The 16,170-nt window shown below is 50.3% G+C and overlaps 2 protein-coding genes across 13 annotated transcripts in view; one reads left to right on the forward strand and one right to left on the reverse strand.

The window, feature by feature from the left end:
* Positions 1 to 1,833: 1,833 nt before the first annotated feature.
* Positions 1,834 to 10,478, reverse strand: Ndrg2 (NDRG family member 2). Of its 6 annotated transcripts, none has more exons than XM_055621642.1 (16): positions 10,391 to 10,478; positions 7,860 to 7,940; positions 7,508 to 7,549; positions 7,094 to 7,199; positions 6,761 to 6,881; positions 6,495 to 6,557; positions 5,269 to 5,329; positions 4,967 to 5,053; positions 4,734 to 4,790; positions 4,471 to 4,574; positions 3,976 to 4,020; positions 3,663 to 3,714; positions 3,413 to 3,460; positions 3,153 to 3,188; positions 2,966 to 3,017; positions 1,834 to 2,776 (listed from the first exon to the last, which is right to left on the reverse strand). In XM_055621642.1, the coding sequence occupies exons 2-16, from the start codon at positions 7,932 to 7,934 to the stop codon at positions 2,610 to 2,612; spliced, it is 1,116 nt and encodes a 371-aa protein (XP_055477617.1). In that variant the 5' UTR covers positions 7,935 to 7,940; positions 10,391 to 10,478; the 3' UTR covers positions 1,834 to 2,609. The 6 variants fall into 6 exon arrangements, with proteins under 6 accessions (XP_055477617.1, XP_055477613.1, XP_055477616.1 ...); XM_055621638.1 differs by lacking the exon at positions 10,391 to 10,478 and adding an exon at positions 9,807 to 9,892; XM_055621641.1 differs by lacking the exon at positions 10,391 to 10,478 and adding an exon at positions 9,087 to 9,255.
* Positions 10,479 to 11,314: 836 nt separating this feature from the next.
* Tppp2 (tubulin polymerization promoting protein family member 2) overlaps positions 11,315 to 16,170 on the forward strand; it is a 14,270-nt gene continuing 9,414 nt past the window's right edge. For 2 of the 7 annotated variants that reach the window (XM_055621679.1, XM_055621678.1), the window contains exons 1-3: positions 11,317 to 11,534; positions 15,280 to 15,493; positions 15,938 to 16,091. In XM_055621679.1, the coding sequence (XP_055477654.1) occupies positions 15,321 to 15,493; positions 15,938 to 16,091 (327 nt within the window). In that variant the 5' untranslated portion in view covers positions 11,317 to 11,534; positions 15,280 to 15,320. Of the gene's footprint in view, positions 11,535 to 14,804; positions 15,057 to 15,279; positions 15,494 to 15,937; positions 16,092 to 16,170 lie in introns of all 7 variants that reach the window. The other 5 variants (XM_055621674.1, XM_055621676.1, XM_055621673.1 and 2 more) reach the window with 5 other exon arrangements.

The raw sequence follows: 16,170 nt of genomic DNA on the forward strand, positions 1-16,170 counted from the left end.
TCACTACCGTGTCTGAATGTGAGCACTTGATGTCAAGTGGCTCAGCCTGCCACTCAGTGTCACTGAGGAAATAATACAATTGGGGTTTCCATAAGGCACACGCTAATGACCTCAAAGACTCTATCCACATTATTCATAATGTGCTTTCTCATTTTTACGTGTGTGTGTGTGTGTGTGTGTGTGTGTGTGTGTGTGTGTGTGCACGCGCGCGCTCGCGTGTGAAGGTCAGAGGTGGACTTTGGGGGTATTCCTTCATCACTCTGTACCTAATATTTTGAGACTGGGTGTTGTCCAGCACAACCCTCTAAATCAAACAGCCACCACTGTCATGCCCACTTGCAAACGATCATCATGGCTAGGCTTGTTGACACATAGGAAGGAAACAGGGTCAAGGGACCCTCACCTGAGAATTCAGCCACTTCTCCAAACCATTTCCCCCACCCTAACTCCAGGAGGCCTCTCAGGGAGGAGCTACAGTATACAGCCCAGGGATGACTAGAAGGGAACACCACCTGACCAGCAATAGGCAGTCATCACCTCTACTGGGAGGAGATGTTCCAGTGTGCCTGCCATAAGGTCACCTACGGTCTCTAAGTAAGCTTAATGAACTCATTGGTTTCCCTGGGTGAACTCTCGGAAGAACTGAGCTTTGGCTTGGCCCTGGGACCTCATGAAGGAGAGTTAGTCATTGCTTAATTCCACACCCTTAGGAAGAAAAGTTCTCCCAACACTAAGTCCCAACTGAAACTGGTACCCACTGATTGGCTAGCCCGGACAGCTAGCGAGCACCCAGGCTCTGCACAAATCCTACAGCCAAACCCAGATGTTTACACGCACTAAGGATCCGAACACAGGTCTTCATGTTCACCCAAGGACCTTACACACTGAGCCATCTCCACAGCCCCTCCTTTTGCCTCAAGAATCAACTGACATCAGCTACAAGACATCTGAACCCCAAGATTGTTACTCATATTTGTTAAAGAACCACAGTTCAGCTCCCAGATCCCCCTGGAGTCCAGCAGTGAATAAAATCCTAAAAGGAAGTTCCCTTTTGCTGTGACCTTCTAGAGTCTTCCAAATAGGATGAACTTACAAGCAGCCCTGGTTTACTATCTTATTGAATGACCCATCTAAAATGTATTTTAGGTAACTCCAAGAATCCTGATAGATAGGTCTTTGGCAGTTAGCTTCCTTTTTAAATTTTATTTACTTTTTTAAGTTTAGCTTATGTATATAGGTGTTTTGTCTGCATGTTTGTCTGTGTACCACATACATGCCTAGTACCCTCAGAGGTTTGAAGAAGGCATTGGATCCCCTGGAACTAGAGTTTGTGAGCTGCCATGGAACCCAGGTTACTGAAAGTAACTGTTGAGCCATCTTCCCAGCCCTTTAGTCAGCTTTCTTTTGTTTGTTTGTTTGTTTGTTTGTTTGTTTTTTGAGATCTCTGGCTGTCCTGGAGCTTGCTCTGTACTCCAGGCTGGCCTCAAACTCATAGATTCCCTTGCCTCTGCCTCCCCAGTGCTGGGATTAAAGGTGTGCCCTGCCACTGCCTGGCTCTTTCTTAAAGAACATGATACTGATGGCATCCCTGAAATCCTAGTCTTTCTCAATGACTCACAAATGATAAAGGAGTTTTCTAAGATCTGCAACAGTTCCTCTTTCCCAAGCTTAAAGACAGTATTAATAGAACAATACCATTTCCTTGGATTCCAACGTCACATTCTGTGTTTATACCCCACAAGCCATCCAAGGTCATAGTGCTTTAAGAGGGGCAAAGAGAGGATAAGATGGGACAGGGTACAGGCATATTTAGACCTAGAGTAACAACGGTGCTCAGTTTCCTCTATAGTTTATTGTCACAGCAGAAATTGTGCAAGACAGGAGGTCACTCATGTTCTATACATAACAGTATGGTCAGGGCCTGCGGTAGCCCTTCCCACCCTTATGTCAAGCTCCAAGCAGTCTGACCTAGGCTCTCTCCCCCAGTCCCACACTAGGTGCACACTGACAGCTACCAAAGTTAGTGCGGCCGAATGGCCCAGGCCCCTCCCTACTGCCCCAGCTCCATTCCTACCATTGCTCTTACTCACTGCCCACCATCTCCCATTCTTTTTTCTTACATGCTGGCTATTTCTGTCACGTCTGTAGGACTACTGACCCACCAGCAAGCCTCCCCCCAATAGACATTCGTTTGGGTCCACTGCTTTCAGAGGCCTGAAGCATGAAGGCAAATCCACTGTCAGCTTTGGGGAATGGAGCACCCCAGCTTCCAACTCTCAACACACACACACCAACTCTCTTAACCCTTGCAAATATGGGATAAAGAGGGGCAGTGGCGGAGGCCCCATGTCAGCTACAACACCAAAACGGGAGAGGGGATAATTTAGGGGGCCTGGATCACTAAGAGATATTAGAACATCTCACCTAGGAGCTGGAGGAAATCACAGGTTAAAGGTCAAGGTTAGGGTAACAATTAAAAACGGAGGTCACCTCCCTGCATGATCTGCCCACTTTCCTTGTGTACCCTGGCCCAATGCCCCGATACACCTCTTAAGTTAGTGCTGCGGGAGGTGAGGGCTGGGATCCCACACCAGGGAACTGAGGGTCATTCAACAGGAGACTTCCATGGTGTGCCCGGGAGGTCCAGAAGGGAGGGTCCCAGACTCGCTACTCTGCGACAGGGTTCGGGAGCGGGACCGGCCGCCATCAATGGATGCTGCGCTGGTCAAAGATGCCGTGCGAGACCTCGATAGGCGAGTCATGCAGGAGGAGGCCACTGTGGAAACAGAGTGATGGGAAGGCCCTCAGAGACGAGTGGAGAAGGGAGCTGGTGACTTCAGGTGGAGCCAGAGAGCCCGTGAGCTTGATTTGTGAGATGCTGACTTCAAGTAGGTTGACCCTTAGGTCGACCCTCAGAGTGTCCCTTCTTTCCCTTCTTCATAGTAGCCTCTGTCCCAATACTCACTGTAGCCCATGCCTTGCAGGAAGTACTTGAAAGCCTCAGTCAGCTTGCCTGGCTGTGGGCATATTACAGGAAAAAGAAGAGTCAGAGAGATATGGTTAGACAGACACTGTGAAAGCAGGAAGGCCACAGTTCAATGACCCTAGTAACTCATCCCATTTCCCCATCCCATGGTTGGCAGGGTACTCACCTGGGTCAGCTGTGGCTGACCTCCAGAATCAGCCATCTGCTCAGGAAGGAACCACCCAGAAAAGAAGAGACATGGGAATCTATCAGATGATCCACGCAGAGGGAAAGGGGCTCTTCCCTAACAGCTTCCCGATTTAGTCCCTTTGTTCTTTTCTCCCTTGACCCATAATGAACCCACAAGGCTCAGACACTGGAATTTAGAATATGTATGGTCCTGGACTGGGGCCCAGGAGGCAGAAGGCTTAGAGGAGGACCACTGACCTTGAGGAACGAGGTCTGTGTGGGGTCCAGTTTTGAGTTACACTCCACCTACAATAGGTAGGAGGCAGAATGAATGAGGTTCGCCCTCTCCACAACCTTCCAAGAGACCCTACTCTTTTCCCTTTCCTCGTCAGCCCCTCCCCAATTCCTTGTTAACAGAAGTCACATTCCTAAGGCCCTAGAGTTGCCTCCCCTGTCCCAGAGTTTCTGACCCCAACGTCCCTTCACTAGCCCGGAAGTCACTACTGACCACGGCATCCTCATGAGGCGCTTGGTCTCCTACCACCAGCATCACAGGGCACCTAGAGGCACAGGGTCAGGGAGAGGGCAGTAAGCCCTGCACATCCTTACCCAACACCTCCCCCAAAAGAGTACCCTGGCTCCAGGTCCCCTTTCTCCTGCTGCTCCGCAAGAGCATCAAAGAGGGAAGGCCCAGGGGGAGGCAACTTGTTACACAGAATGGAGTAAGGGAGACAGGTAAGCTCCCTCTACAAAAGTTAAGGGATGCTGGCACCAAGGGACAGTGCAGGGACAGGGCAGAGCCCTAGCTACCAACGTCTTACTTGAGGGTCATCTCACCACCTCGCTCGAAGTTCAGGTCTCGGCGGCTGCAGGGGGTTCAGAGAGAAGTTGTTTTTGACAGGCAACACTGCCTACCTAGGTAAGCTACCTTCTCCAAAGGAAGCTATCCCCCTCCCCTTTTTTTTAATTTTTATAGTCAACTATTGGTGATCAAAAGTGAATACCGAGGGCGGGGGAGGGTTGCAGCTTGGTGGTGGAGTACCTGCTTAGCCAGCATTTACGAGGCACTTAGTTTGTTTCCCCCAGCAGTTAAAAAGGGAGGAAGGGGTATCAGAGAAAATGGCAGGCATGTGCCAAGAGCTCGGCACCTGTGCCCTAGACCTCTGGCAAGAGGCAGCTAAGGGAGAGGAAGGGCACAAGAGTGAGAGATCCCCTGACTCCTGCCCTGAAGCCGCGTGCCAAATCCTGCCTTCAATGCACACTGCACAGGACCCTCTCTCCGCTTCTGCCTCTCCGTGCGCACCGGCCCCACTCACTTGTTGTAGCTGTTCCAGTACAGCTCAATGTTCTCCAGGTTAGGAGCCTGCGTGATTATATTCCTATATTTCTGTATCAACTCCGAGTTTCCAGAAAGCTCCTCCTGAAGCACAGAAGAGACAAATTAGGGCTGGGAAAAGAAGCCCACAATGACTGGAACTGTCTCCACACCCCAGATCCTGTCCCAGGGAAGGAAGCCACCCCAAAGCATTCAAGTCCCTGCTGACCATCTCTACTTCTTCCGCCCTCCACAACCACTTACATGGCTGAAAAGATGTCCAAGGATCATCTCCGGGATGGAAGAGGTAAGGCCTGTTAACTACAAAGGCAGGTGAACAAGATCAGACGACTGTGGGGGAAGAGACATCCAGGCAAAGCAACGCGTCTTTGTTTTTGTGCCCCACCATGCCCTCCTTGAAGGCCTGAATCTGTTCAGTGACACTGCCAGGGACAGCCACCACCACCCCAGACGTCAGAACACACGGCCCTCCGAACCTTGTGGGCTGCCCAGTCCATCCAGCCCTTGGCATTGGGGTCAATGTTGATGAGAACAAGCCCTTCAACTGTGTCTGGGTGGTTCAGCTAAGGGGTGACAGAAAGGAGATCAGAAACAGCTGCGCCTTTGTCTCCCCCTCCCAAGCCCCCTCCCCCCGAACTCCTATAAGGCCTACTCTACCCTGTTCCCTATTTCCTTTGAAAATGCTGGAATTACAAGAATGTGAACTACGCCTGCAATATTCTGTCTAATATGGGGGAGGGGGAGGCCACTCCCTAATTTAGCAGTTTTTGCCTCTTACAGCATATCGTGACAGAATGTAGGCTCCAGCTCCGACACCAACTCCAATTATTGAAGAAAAACTGTAAAAGGGAAATGTACGTGTCACAGGCTCTGGCAGCCAAAACCTGTCACAGTCCAGTCTCTCCAAACTCATCATGCTTTCTGAGGTCAGAGCCACAAAAGAGGACAGAAAGGACCTTCCTGCATGAATGTAAAAAGAAAGGTACCAAGAATGCCTAGTACTGAGTGCGGATCCCTGAGGTCTACATTCAGCTTCCTCTTGGAGAACGAGTGTCTTTTGAAAGGAAATACACATCTCTTCCTACACACACAAAGCTTGTATGTTCTCAGCTCTTGGTGTTTAACTTGATCTGAGTCCTGGTTGCACGGAGAAACTGGAATTGTGCACCTTAAAGCAAATATGGAAAAGGTGTGATGTTGGTCATTTGGAAGGATGGAGAAGACAGGCAAGAAAGTAGACCAGAGTTGCTGAGAGCCATGCGCCCAGGAAAAGGTAAGCCAAAAAAAAAAAAAAAAAAAGAAAGAAAGATAGATCCTAGGAATCAGGGGCTGGCAAGATGGCCCAGCAGTCAAGAGCGCTTGCTTCTTTTGCAGAGGACCTGGGTCGGGTTCCCAGAACCTCCATGGTGGCTCAAAAACTTCTACTACTCAAGTTCCAGGGTTTCCAATGCCCTTTTCTGGCTACTGTGGGCACCAGGCATATATGTGGTACATATACATACATGCTGGCAAACTCTCCTACACGTAAAATGAGAACAAATCAATCTAAGAAAGAAAGAATACCCACAAATTAGTATCTCCTTGTGCATGCCATAGGGCCCTTGTGAGGCTTATCTGTCTTACACACCTGGTTCCCGGTACACCAAATGTGATTATAGAAGACAGGAATGGGGACCAAGACAGGTCTATCTAGTTCCTTAGGGATGAGGTCACCCATACCTCTTCTTCCCTAACTTCCAGATCAGAAAAGCTTCCCCTAAGCCACGACAGGGCCAAGTACAAACCCTTTTGCTTTCTTTTTCCCATTCAGTCGTAAGATTACTCTGATAGCTCTAGTCAATAGTCAAAGCCCACTGCCCTTCCTCCTGACAATCAAGGTGAAAAACATGGAAGGAGAAGGAGGGTATATTGAGACGAAAATTAGCCCAGGAACCATGGTGACCACATTCTAAGGGCTTCGTTAGGCTGAAAAGAACATTCTGAAGGACTCCTGAGGCCTCTCACTTTAGGTACTGCAGGATGCAAGGAATCATATCTGCGAGCTGGTCCAGAGATGGGTACTGGTACCTAAAAAAGAGAAAGACATTAAAGTTACCAATCTGTACCCATATGCCTACTTCCTGGAGTAACTCCATATCCTTTGCCAGCGTCTTCTCTGCCTCCTTCACTTTCATCCTCTCTGGTGCACTGTGCACTTCCTTGTCCACACCCCCACCACACACACACACACACTCCTGCTTATAAAAAAGGGACAAGGAACTATTTCTTACCCCAAAGGGAACACAGGAGCCCCCTCTTCCATTCCAGGGGCATCCACATGAACCCGCACAAAGTTCTGAATGATTTCTTGCATGTCCCCGAACTGAAACAGTGGCTGGAAGCAAGATTTATCTAAAGAGAACCCACATTCCCCCACAACAACAAGATCAGAAGGAAAACCATCCCCGTGTCAGAACCCACCCTCTTGCTGAACTAAAAGACACATTTCTATGATGCTACTGGGGGCCCCACCTGACCATACTGACAATCCCCCCATATGCACTGGGTCTTTCCCGCCCCTGACTCGTCCCAGAAAGAAGAAGAAGAAGAAATGAGGGTCTTACAGTTAAGTCCTACATCGTGGTAGGTGAATATCGCTGGCCGTTTGGGTTTGGGGGTGCCATACACGGTAAAAGTGACAGAGCCATAAGGTGTCTCCACAGAGTGAGTCTGTAAGGAGAAAGGTTGCCATCAGGGAGGAAATACATGGAAATTTTTCAAAAGGAGGAAAGGCAAAAAGAAGTAAACAGTGACATGAAGGTAGGATCGATTAGTTTTTATGAAAATGCGACAGTGGAATTGGGTCTGAGGGTAGAAAACATGAGAGGCTGGAGAATAAGGAACTCAAAGAAGAAAGAAAGAAGAGGAGGAGGGAGAAGTGTGGGGAATGGAAAAAAGTGCAGAGAGCCAGATTGGGTCCCTTTCAATATTGGGGGAAAGAAGAGCTCCTCCCACCCTGGCATTGTCCCCACAGTTACCTGTCCCTGGTCCAGGAGGATTCGGGCAGCTAACTCGGCCTCCTGGAGAGACACACACAGACAGATACACACAACAAATGGAGAGGCAGACACAAAGAGGTAGGTAAAGAACAAAAGACACCAAATACAGAAAGAGTGACAAAAAAACAAGACAGGAGAGGGTGCAGGTTAGTGTAGTGACAAGACAAGGTGTGGGCTCCCTTTTGCAGTGTCTAGAACAAGAGATGGGAGGAGATGGATAAAGGAGGAGTGTGCATTAGAATAAGAGCCATGGGCTTGGGGAAGCCGGGAGGCGAGGGGCTGTTTTCAGAGTATGGGTTTGAGACAGGGAAATCAGAGAGTCTCCATTAACCTTGGCAGTCTCAGGCGTTTGTCCTGGCAGCAGCGGCTTCTCCTCAGTGATCTGCACCTCCTGAAGTTCTGCCATGGTGGCCTGGCAGGATAAGAAAACAATAAACCAGCGGGGGGGGGGGGGGTGCACACCTTTGATCCTGGCACTCAGAAGGCAGAGGCAGGCAGGTTTCTGAGTTGAGGTCAGCCTCGTCTACAGAGTGAATTCCAGGACAGCCAAGGCTACACAGAGAACAGAGAAACCCTGCCTCAAAAAAAAAAAAAAAAGAAAGAAGGCAGGAGAGAGAGAGAAGAAGGAAGGAAGGAAGGAAGGAAGGAAGGAAGGAAGGAAGGAAGAAGAAAGAGAGAGAGAGAGAAAGAAAGAAAGAAAGAAAGAAAGAAAGAAAGAAAGAAAGAAAGAAAGAAAGAAAGAAAGAAAGAAAGAAAGAAAGAATGAATAAGCCTGGTAGGTGGTTCAGCCTCTGTACTCTCAGCCCAGGTCAGTGCAGGGTGCAGAGGGAACCCAGAGGTCCCAGAGGTGAAAACTCCAAGACACACAGAGGGCTTTTCTGGCTCCTCTATCCCACTTCAAGGGTACTACAAAAGAGGGCAAAATCAGGAGGGCACATCTCCTCAGACTGCCAGCCCCGCTGCTGGCTCCCAAGCCCAACACTCACACCTCAGGATGCTCCTCCCAGGGTGGGGAAGCAATGTGGCTCCAGTTTCTTAAGCTATATTTAGGGGACATCCCACACTCCCTGTTGTCGCTGACTGGGTACACTCTTAGTGTACCAAGGGACAGGGCAGTGAGAGTACGCAATTGACTATGACCTTCAACTATAACCCAATGTCAGCATCTCGAGGGGTTAAAAACGACTAAGGCAACGACCAACTGAAAGTGCTCCACAGAGGGACATGGATCTCCAACCCAACCAACGCCTCTCTTTCTCTGGTGACTCAAGACTCTGCCACCCAAGTACAAGCGAGCCCACAGGAACCCTGGAAGGTCTGGAGAGCAGCGAGCACCTGTGCAGACTTGCAAAGAAAGGAGAGGCCACATGGGGTGGGTGGAGTCAATTTACTGGGCTTTTATTGGCTAGGTGCGGGGAGACTAAAGGTCAGGGTTCTTAGTTCTGACTACGCGGTCTGAGAAAACACACACGAGCAAGGTGAATGACACTGGAGATAGACTTGGGTGTTTTAGGGATATACCGCCACAGCCAAGACCCAGAATCCCGGGGTCACTAACCCTACTTAACCTCCACTGAGACCAGAGAACACGTCCTCTTTACGCCTCAATCAATACAAGTTGGAGGGGCCTTCGGGGCAACACAAGCAGGTCCAGGCTGGGTAGGATAAAGAGAAAACGGAGTGCCGACATGGCGACAGCGCAAGACTGTCAGAACCTCTGGGTCCTACCCTACGGCCACCACTATGTGACCTTGTCCGGTTTCGACAGTTCTCAGTTGGTGTGTAGGTAGTACAGCATGACCTTTTCCTCCATATCTAAAAACAAACAGTCTTCATTTCAGGCCGTCATCTCTCCCCTCCACCCAGTCTAACTGTAGGTCCGGTGGAGAAAGGGGAGGGGAGACAGGGCCATCCCGTAACCTCCGCACTTCCCCTGACTGCCAGCGAGCAAGCGCCAGCCGGGAAAGGATGGGTAGGACCTGTGACTGGCCGCTCCCAGAACCCGAAACCTGACGCTCTGAGTCCCTAGCTGCCTGTCCTCATCCTGACCAACACCCTCCCACGGCGGACACGTAGCGCCCAGGACCCGGGACACCATCTCGGGCGCGCCCCAAACACGCCCTGCACTTCGCAGCGCCTCTGCCTTTGTGCACAGCAGCGGAGCGCCTTTCTTGGCCAGCCCCTTCCCCTGAGCCGCAGCCCCGGGACCAGAACCACAAAGCCGACCCTCCTGGCCCGCGCCTTCCCAGCCCAGAGGCGCGCTTGCCCCTCCCCCTACCTGCTGCAGCCGCCGCGGTCGCTGCCACCTTCACTTGCCTTTGACTTAGGTCCGCCCTCGCTCCGGTTCCCCACAGACCCGCCCCGGACCCGCCCCTGGACCATCTCCCCGCAGATCCGCCCCGACCCCCGTAAACACGCCCCGGCCTCCCGGGGAGGGGCGAGAGGGGGTGACTAGGGAGCACGTTACGGGATGCTCATAGGCTCTCCGAGTACTCCCCACAACCCGGAGCGGCGTGAAGTGGGGTGTGCGTGGGACCCCTTAAGCCTCCAAATAACCCCCACGCCCACCTCAACGGCTCCCCCTATGTGACTTGGCTCTGCCGGGCTCACTTTTGGTTCCCTTCCTAGACCCCCAGATTGAGTGGCGGCGACGGATAAAACGGGGAGGCCAACCCAAGGTGCCCACGTCCTCCGATCTCAGCTCCGCCCGCCCGGAAGCAGAGAGCTAGGTCGAGGAAGGGGGAGGTGGGCGAGGGCTACCGCTCCGACCAGGTCTTGGGGCAGGTAGGGGCGGTAGTGCCAGCGTGTCTGGGCATGGGGCGTCGAGGACGCAGGGATTCCGAACGCTTGGGGTGCTGGTACCTCCTCAGCCGAATCCCGCCGCCTGCTCTCCAGCCGCTCGGTGAAAAGTTGGACAACAAGCAAGGGGGGGGGGCAGGAAATTCTGGGGGCCGCTATAAATAGAGGATGAACGAAGGAGGGGGAAGATGATGGCCAACAGCGATTCCCGGGTCAAGGCCCCAACGGGGGGGGGGCGCAGGGGAGGGACAGGGGACCCCCCAAGGGCTCTGACTCCTGTGTAAACAGGCGCGGAGGCGGAGCTAACCCCGCAAGGGTGGAGTAAGGGTTTGGGGAGGACTCGATGTCCTGGGCTGAGACCCAAGAGACCCTGTGGCTGAGGCGCTAACCCCTCCTAGCCCAACCCCGAAAAGGAGGGTGAGATCAGCTCTGAAAGGCTAAGTGGCACTACCCCGTTGCAGATGTCTCCTGAGCTCGACTCTCAGCGCCTGGGTGGGTTTGCCATCCTATCCTAGACTTCCACAAGAGTCACAGCTGAGACACACCCTCCCTGTGCTCTTTAGAGGAGGCTTGCTGGAACGGAAGGGTTGATGTGGCTATGGGGGTTGAAAGTTGTGTTGGGCAACCAGATTGAATTTCCCCACATGCCCTCGTTCTCGCACCCTTGCTCCCAGGATCAATCCTACCCCATCCCCCTTCAAGCCTAGTTCCAGACTTGCCATTTCGGGGGCTGGGCGCCAGGCCAGTTGAAAACAATGTCCAATGGAACTGGAGCTGCCAACTGCAACACCAGCGCAGACTGCTCCCCACAAGACCCCTAGATTGCCCTCCCCCCTGCCTGGGAACTACTCTCACCACCCACCCCCCCCTCCCCAAGGAAAATCAATGCCCCTTTTCATCCCCACTTGGCAGGTCTGTTGGAAAGAAGGAGAGGCCAAGAGGGAGGAGGAGGAGACCTGGATAGGCTCAAACCCAGCTTTCAAAAACAAAACAGAACACCCTAGACCTAAAGAGCTTCCTATATCCCCCAAATGGAGCCCCAAGTTGTCCTCTGTTTTTTTCTCCTGTTCCCCTCCTAGCTATTGCTCTAGAAACTAGCACAGAAACCTGGCATAAGCTTCCTGTCTAGCCCCTGGGTGCAGGTTTAGAGCTGTCCTCCACGAGAAGATTGCTGGAATTAAGATCACAGCTACAGTTGGGTAAGATGGTAAGATACAAAAGATCTCAGACAGCGCTTGCGGCATGTAGAAAGCCAGGGAACCTGGAGTGAGCCCTTGAGCCTGTAGGCTTCTCTCATGTGTCTAAAGTAGACATGCTTGGAGAGGGGGAGGGAGACACTGGAAGGTTCCAGCATCTAAATTCGTCTCTGGGTCAGGATGACTCAGGGGGAACCTGATAAGGGGCAGAGGCAGACATAGGGGCTTGGGAAGGGCCGGAGGTGGGAAATTTCCACTGAGATGTGTTTCTGTCCTAGACCTAGGGCGTCTCTAGGCAGCTCCGACCTGATATGAGGTTCTGCCTCATTGTTCTTTACTGTTAGGACAGGTTCAAGACAGTGTCCCGACACGGACGATATCTACCCTACTCTCCCTGGGTCAAAAGCAGCTTCAAACTACACTTGCAGCTAAGTGACAGCTTCAAGCACAGGCAGTGTACAAACCCCTGGATAGGTGAAATTCAAAGAAGTGATATGTTTTGGTCAGTTTTGTGATCCAGGTATTGAAGAATCATATATATATATATATATATATATATATATGTGTGTGTGTGTGTGTGTGTGTGTGTGTGTGTATGTATAAAAGACTAGGGAAAATAATCTATAAGACCAATGTATAGAGAACAAGCCTTGTAGCAGGCCCTCACTGCTCTCCAGTGGAAGAGAAGAGCTTTTCATTTCCCCCAGAAAGATTTTAGTGACCCTGATGAAGAAAGCACAAATTGGAAATTCGGAAATAACTTAAAAGTAATTTCTATAGTGCTCTAACAATCACATATGCATTTGCAAAGCGTATTGTTTATCGTCTGCACTCAATCTTGTTTGTACCAAGAGATTTCAGGGCCCCTAGCAATCCCCACCCCAGGAGGCTAGAGCCCCTAGGCTAAGGGCCATCAGTGTCTATAAGTCAGAGGAAAGAAGTTTTGTTTCCAGGGTGAAACTTCTCATTCCCAGATGAGAAGTGGACTATTTGAGTGGGATGAAGGGGGTGTTTTGTCCAGGCAGGGAGCAGAAGAGAAAGGATAGGCATAAACACGAGTACTCTGAAGAATTTAAGAGGAAGTAGTACCTGTGATCCCCAAATCTGTATTGTTGTCCTTAACCATACAAATGTGGAAACTGAAGCCCAGAAATGTTAATGACTTGCGCCTGGCCACAGCTGATAACACACCTAGGATTTGAACCCCTGCCAGATTCATTCCCCTCCAGGGTCTGTTTTCTTTCCACCAGATTAACCTCTTGAGTGTGTAACTGTTATGCCATTAGAACCTGAGCTAAGAGCAAAGTTAGCGAGAGGAGGATGACACTTGGTGAGACAGACTGGGGGGTGGGGGAGGGGAGGACAGAACAAGTTGTGTCCTTGAATGGCAGGCAAAAGGACTGAGCAATAAGAATGACAGTGTTTGCATTTTTTGAAAGGACGTTTTGTTTTTATTTATGTGTCTGAGTGTGAGTATATGCATGTGGATTTAAGGCCCATGAAGGCCAGAGACATCAGATCCCTCTCTGGACCTGAAATCACTGCCAGTGGTTAACTGCCTGATGTGGCTACCAGGAATTAAACCCAGGTTCTCTTCAAGAGCATTATGTGCTTTTAACTGCCATGGGGCCATCTCTGCAGTCCCAACTATTCTCAAGTCACAGCATAGGCATGTTTGAAGCAGGGTATCAGGTATTCCTTAAACTGGTCATGTGTGTAAGACTGGCCTTGAACATCTTCCCAGCCTTGGCCTCCAGAGTTCTGTGGATACAGGCATGTGTTACTGTACTCAGGTACCATAATCTATTCTCCAGCACGAATAGTGGATAGAGAATCCATTTTGGGGAGCATTACACTAATGGGAAAAGGGTGACAGAGCTGGTTTGTGAAGTAGAAAGGAGGAAAGCATTGAACTGAGAAAAATGGCTGTTCAGAAGCCTCAGATAACCATTGAGATGTGAAGCAAAAAAAAAAAAAAAGACTTGGGTCTGGAGAGAGACCCAAGTTAGAAGGCCTAACTGCTCTTCCAGAGGAGCTGAGAGTTCAATTCCCAATACCCATATGGCAACTCTCGACCAGGGCTGTTCCTCTGGTCCCAGGGATAGCGTCTTCTGGCTTCCTTGATACCGTGTTCTGGCCTCTAAGGGCACCAAACCTACACATGCTGCACAGATATGCATGCCTGCAATACACCCAAACACATAAAATAAAGAAATTGGAAAAAAAAACTTGAATAAGGATACAAGAATACAAGAAATGGAAAAAGATGAATTTATTATTTGTTTTGTTTTGTTTTGTTTTTCGAGACAGGGTTTCTCTGTGTAGCCCCACTGTGCTGAAACTCACTTTGTAGACCAGAGACTGGCCTTGTACTCAAGAGATCCACCTGCCTCTACCTCCTGAATTCTGGTATTAAAGGAGTGTGCCACCACCACCACGTGGCAGGAATGAATTTATAAAATTACAAACTGACACCAGGCATGGTGTGGTGAACGCTGGTAATCCCAGCACTCAGGAGGCAGAGGCAGGAGGGTTGCTGTGAGTTCAAGGTCAGCCTGGTCTACAAAGCGAGTCCAGGACAGCCAAAGCTACACAGAGAAACCCTGTCTCGAAGAAAAAAAAAAGTGACCAATTACTATAATTCTTGGATACCTGAAGTTCATCTCTCTTACAAGGCTTTTGTCCAGAAAGAAACTATTAAGGGTTTCTTGGAACTGCTCTGGAGAATTTTCAGAGTTGGAGACTTACCCTGACACACCACACTCCACTTATCCTCCAGGTCTTCTGCTTCTTCCCTCTGGAGTCATCAGCAGACCCTTAAGATCCCTGCTGTGGCTGTCTTCCCACAGCAGAGGGGTTCTCCATGCCAGTCAGTATACCTGGGCTGGGAGAGCAGACTGGAAGGCAGTGTTCAGCCCAAGCCAGCCTGTTCCCCTCAATCCCAAATGCTTCAGTGGTTGGGTCTCCCCAAAATGTACATGCTAAAATCCTACCTCCCAACATAGTGTTATTAAGAAGTGAGTTTGGGAGGGGCTCGTGATGAGGTTTCACGAGGTTATGTATAAGGATGATATTTCAGAATGAGATTAATGGCTTCACAGGTTCAGGGAGCTCTACCATGCGAGGGCAAAGTGGAGATTAGTCAACTGAGCTGAAGTGAGTAGGGGGGGTTTGGTCATCTGAAGACACCAGCAGAATGGCAGCTTGCTCAGGTCAAAGGTCATGTCTCACCATCCATGATTCCATCCTCTTACACGGCTTGAAGTTCTTGCTCATTTCAGTGCCGCGGCTGGACAGCTCTCCAAAGAGAGGACATTGATGGCTCTCTGCTTCTGATGCCGAAGGGAAGACAGTAGAGAGACCAAGCCATAGCCAGAGTGATGTCATGTAACACTGTGATGTCACAGTGTTTTTTCCTGCTTTCTTCACCTATTTTTGCTCCCCTATTGCCACATCCTTCTCCTTGGTCATCTGACTCCCACATAGCTGCACACACATGTATACGCAGGCATAGACACCACCTGGGCTCCCAGGTACGTGAAAGTGGTGGGGTAAGGGGATTACGAATGTGTAGGGGTTCAGGTTTGACACTAGTAGCCACAGTGCCGGGGAGGGAAGGCTTGAGCTGTAGCTGCAGCTGTGGAAAGGGGAGGAAGACAGCAGGAGAGCAACAAGGAAGGTGACAGTTGTTCCTGGTGCTGCCGTAGTTTACCATGCACCTTACCCTCAATCATCCCATCATCCTTTGCTCCCCAGTCCCCTTCCCTCCTGCCCCCCTCCACCCCCTGCAGCTGACCATGGCCTCAGAAGCAGAAAGAACATTCCATCGATTTGCTGTATTTGGAGACTCATCCAGCAGTGGAACTGAAATTACCAACAAGAACTTCTCAAAACTCTGTAAAGACTGCGGCATTATGGATGGCAAGGCAGTGACCTCCACAGATGTAGACATTGTGTTCAGCAAAGTGAAGTAAGGGGCCAAAGGCGGGGAGGGGGGGTGAAGTGAAAAGATAAATGGTCACAGCGCAGTTCATTTCCTTCTTTCTTTTCTTTTCATTCATTCATTCATTCATTCATTCATTCATTCATTTATTTTTGAGACAGAGTTTCTCTATGTAGTCCTTGCTGTCCTGAAACTCTCTGTAGACCAGGTTGGCCTCAAACTCACAGAGATCCACCTGCCTCTGAGTGCTGGGATTAGAGGTCTGTACCACCAGCCTGGCATCGCCTGGCACAGTTCTTATGGAAGATTTATAAGGAGCATCTGGCAAGTGCTGGGCACTGTCCCGGTCCCTCTTCTCAAGATTCATTGGCAGGATAAAATAGGCCATGCCTGACTAAGAGAAAGGTAGATAATGTTGGGAAGTAGTGACTTCACACTCCACAGTTACTGGATTTCTGTCTGACTGGCCAGGGCCAAGAATGCCAGAACCATCAACTTTAATCAATTTCAAGAGGCGATGAAGGAGCTGAGCCAAAAGCGCTTCAAGGGGAAGAGCCCAGAAGAAGCCTTGGAAAATATTTACAAACTCATGGAAGGGAAGGACCCTGCCACCACCGGGGTTACTGTGAGTGAACCCTTTAATTTCTCTCTGATCTTTTCCTTCCTTCCTTCCTTCCTTCCTTCCTTCCTTCCTTCCTTCCTTC

The sequence above is a fragment of the Psammomys obesus genome, unplaced genomic scaffold (genome assembly GCF_907164565.1).
Source record: "Psammomys obesus unplaced genomic scaffold, mPsaObe1.curated_primary_1811, whole genome shotgun sequence".
Taxonomy (NCBI): Eukaryota; Metazoa; Chordata; class Mammalia; order Rodentia; family Muridae; genus Psammomys; species Psammomys obesus.

What these genes read in the sequence shown, in the direction of transcription:
- Ndrg2 (XM_055621642.1), bottom strand. Translation starts at nt 7,934, where the DNA reads ATGGCAGAACTTCAGGAGGTGCAGATCACTGAGGAGAAGCCGCTGCTG. An exon ending in TGGACTGGGCAGCCCACAAG is followed by an intron (nt 4,791 to 4,966) that starts GTTCGGAGGGCC and finishes CTGCCTTTGTAG; the next exon opens with TTAACAGGCCTTACCTCTTC. An exon ending in CGCCTCATGAGGATGCCGTG is followed by an intron (nt 3,461 to 3,662) that starts GTCAGTAGTGAC and finishes TACCTATTGTAG; the next exon opens with GTGGAGTGTAACTCAAAACT.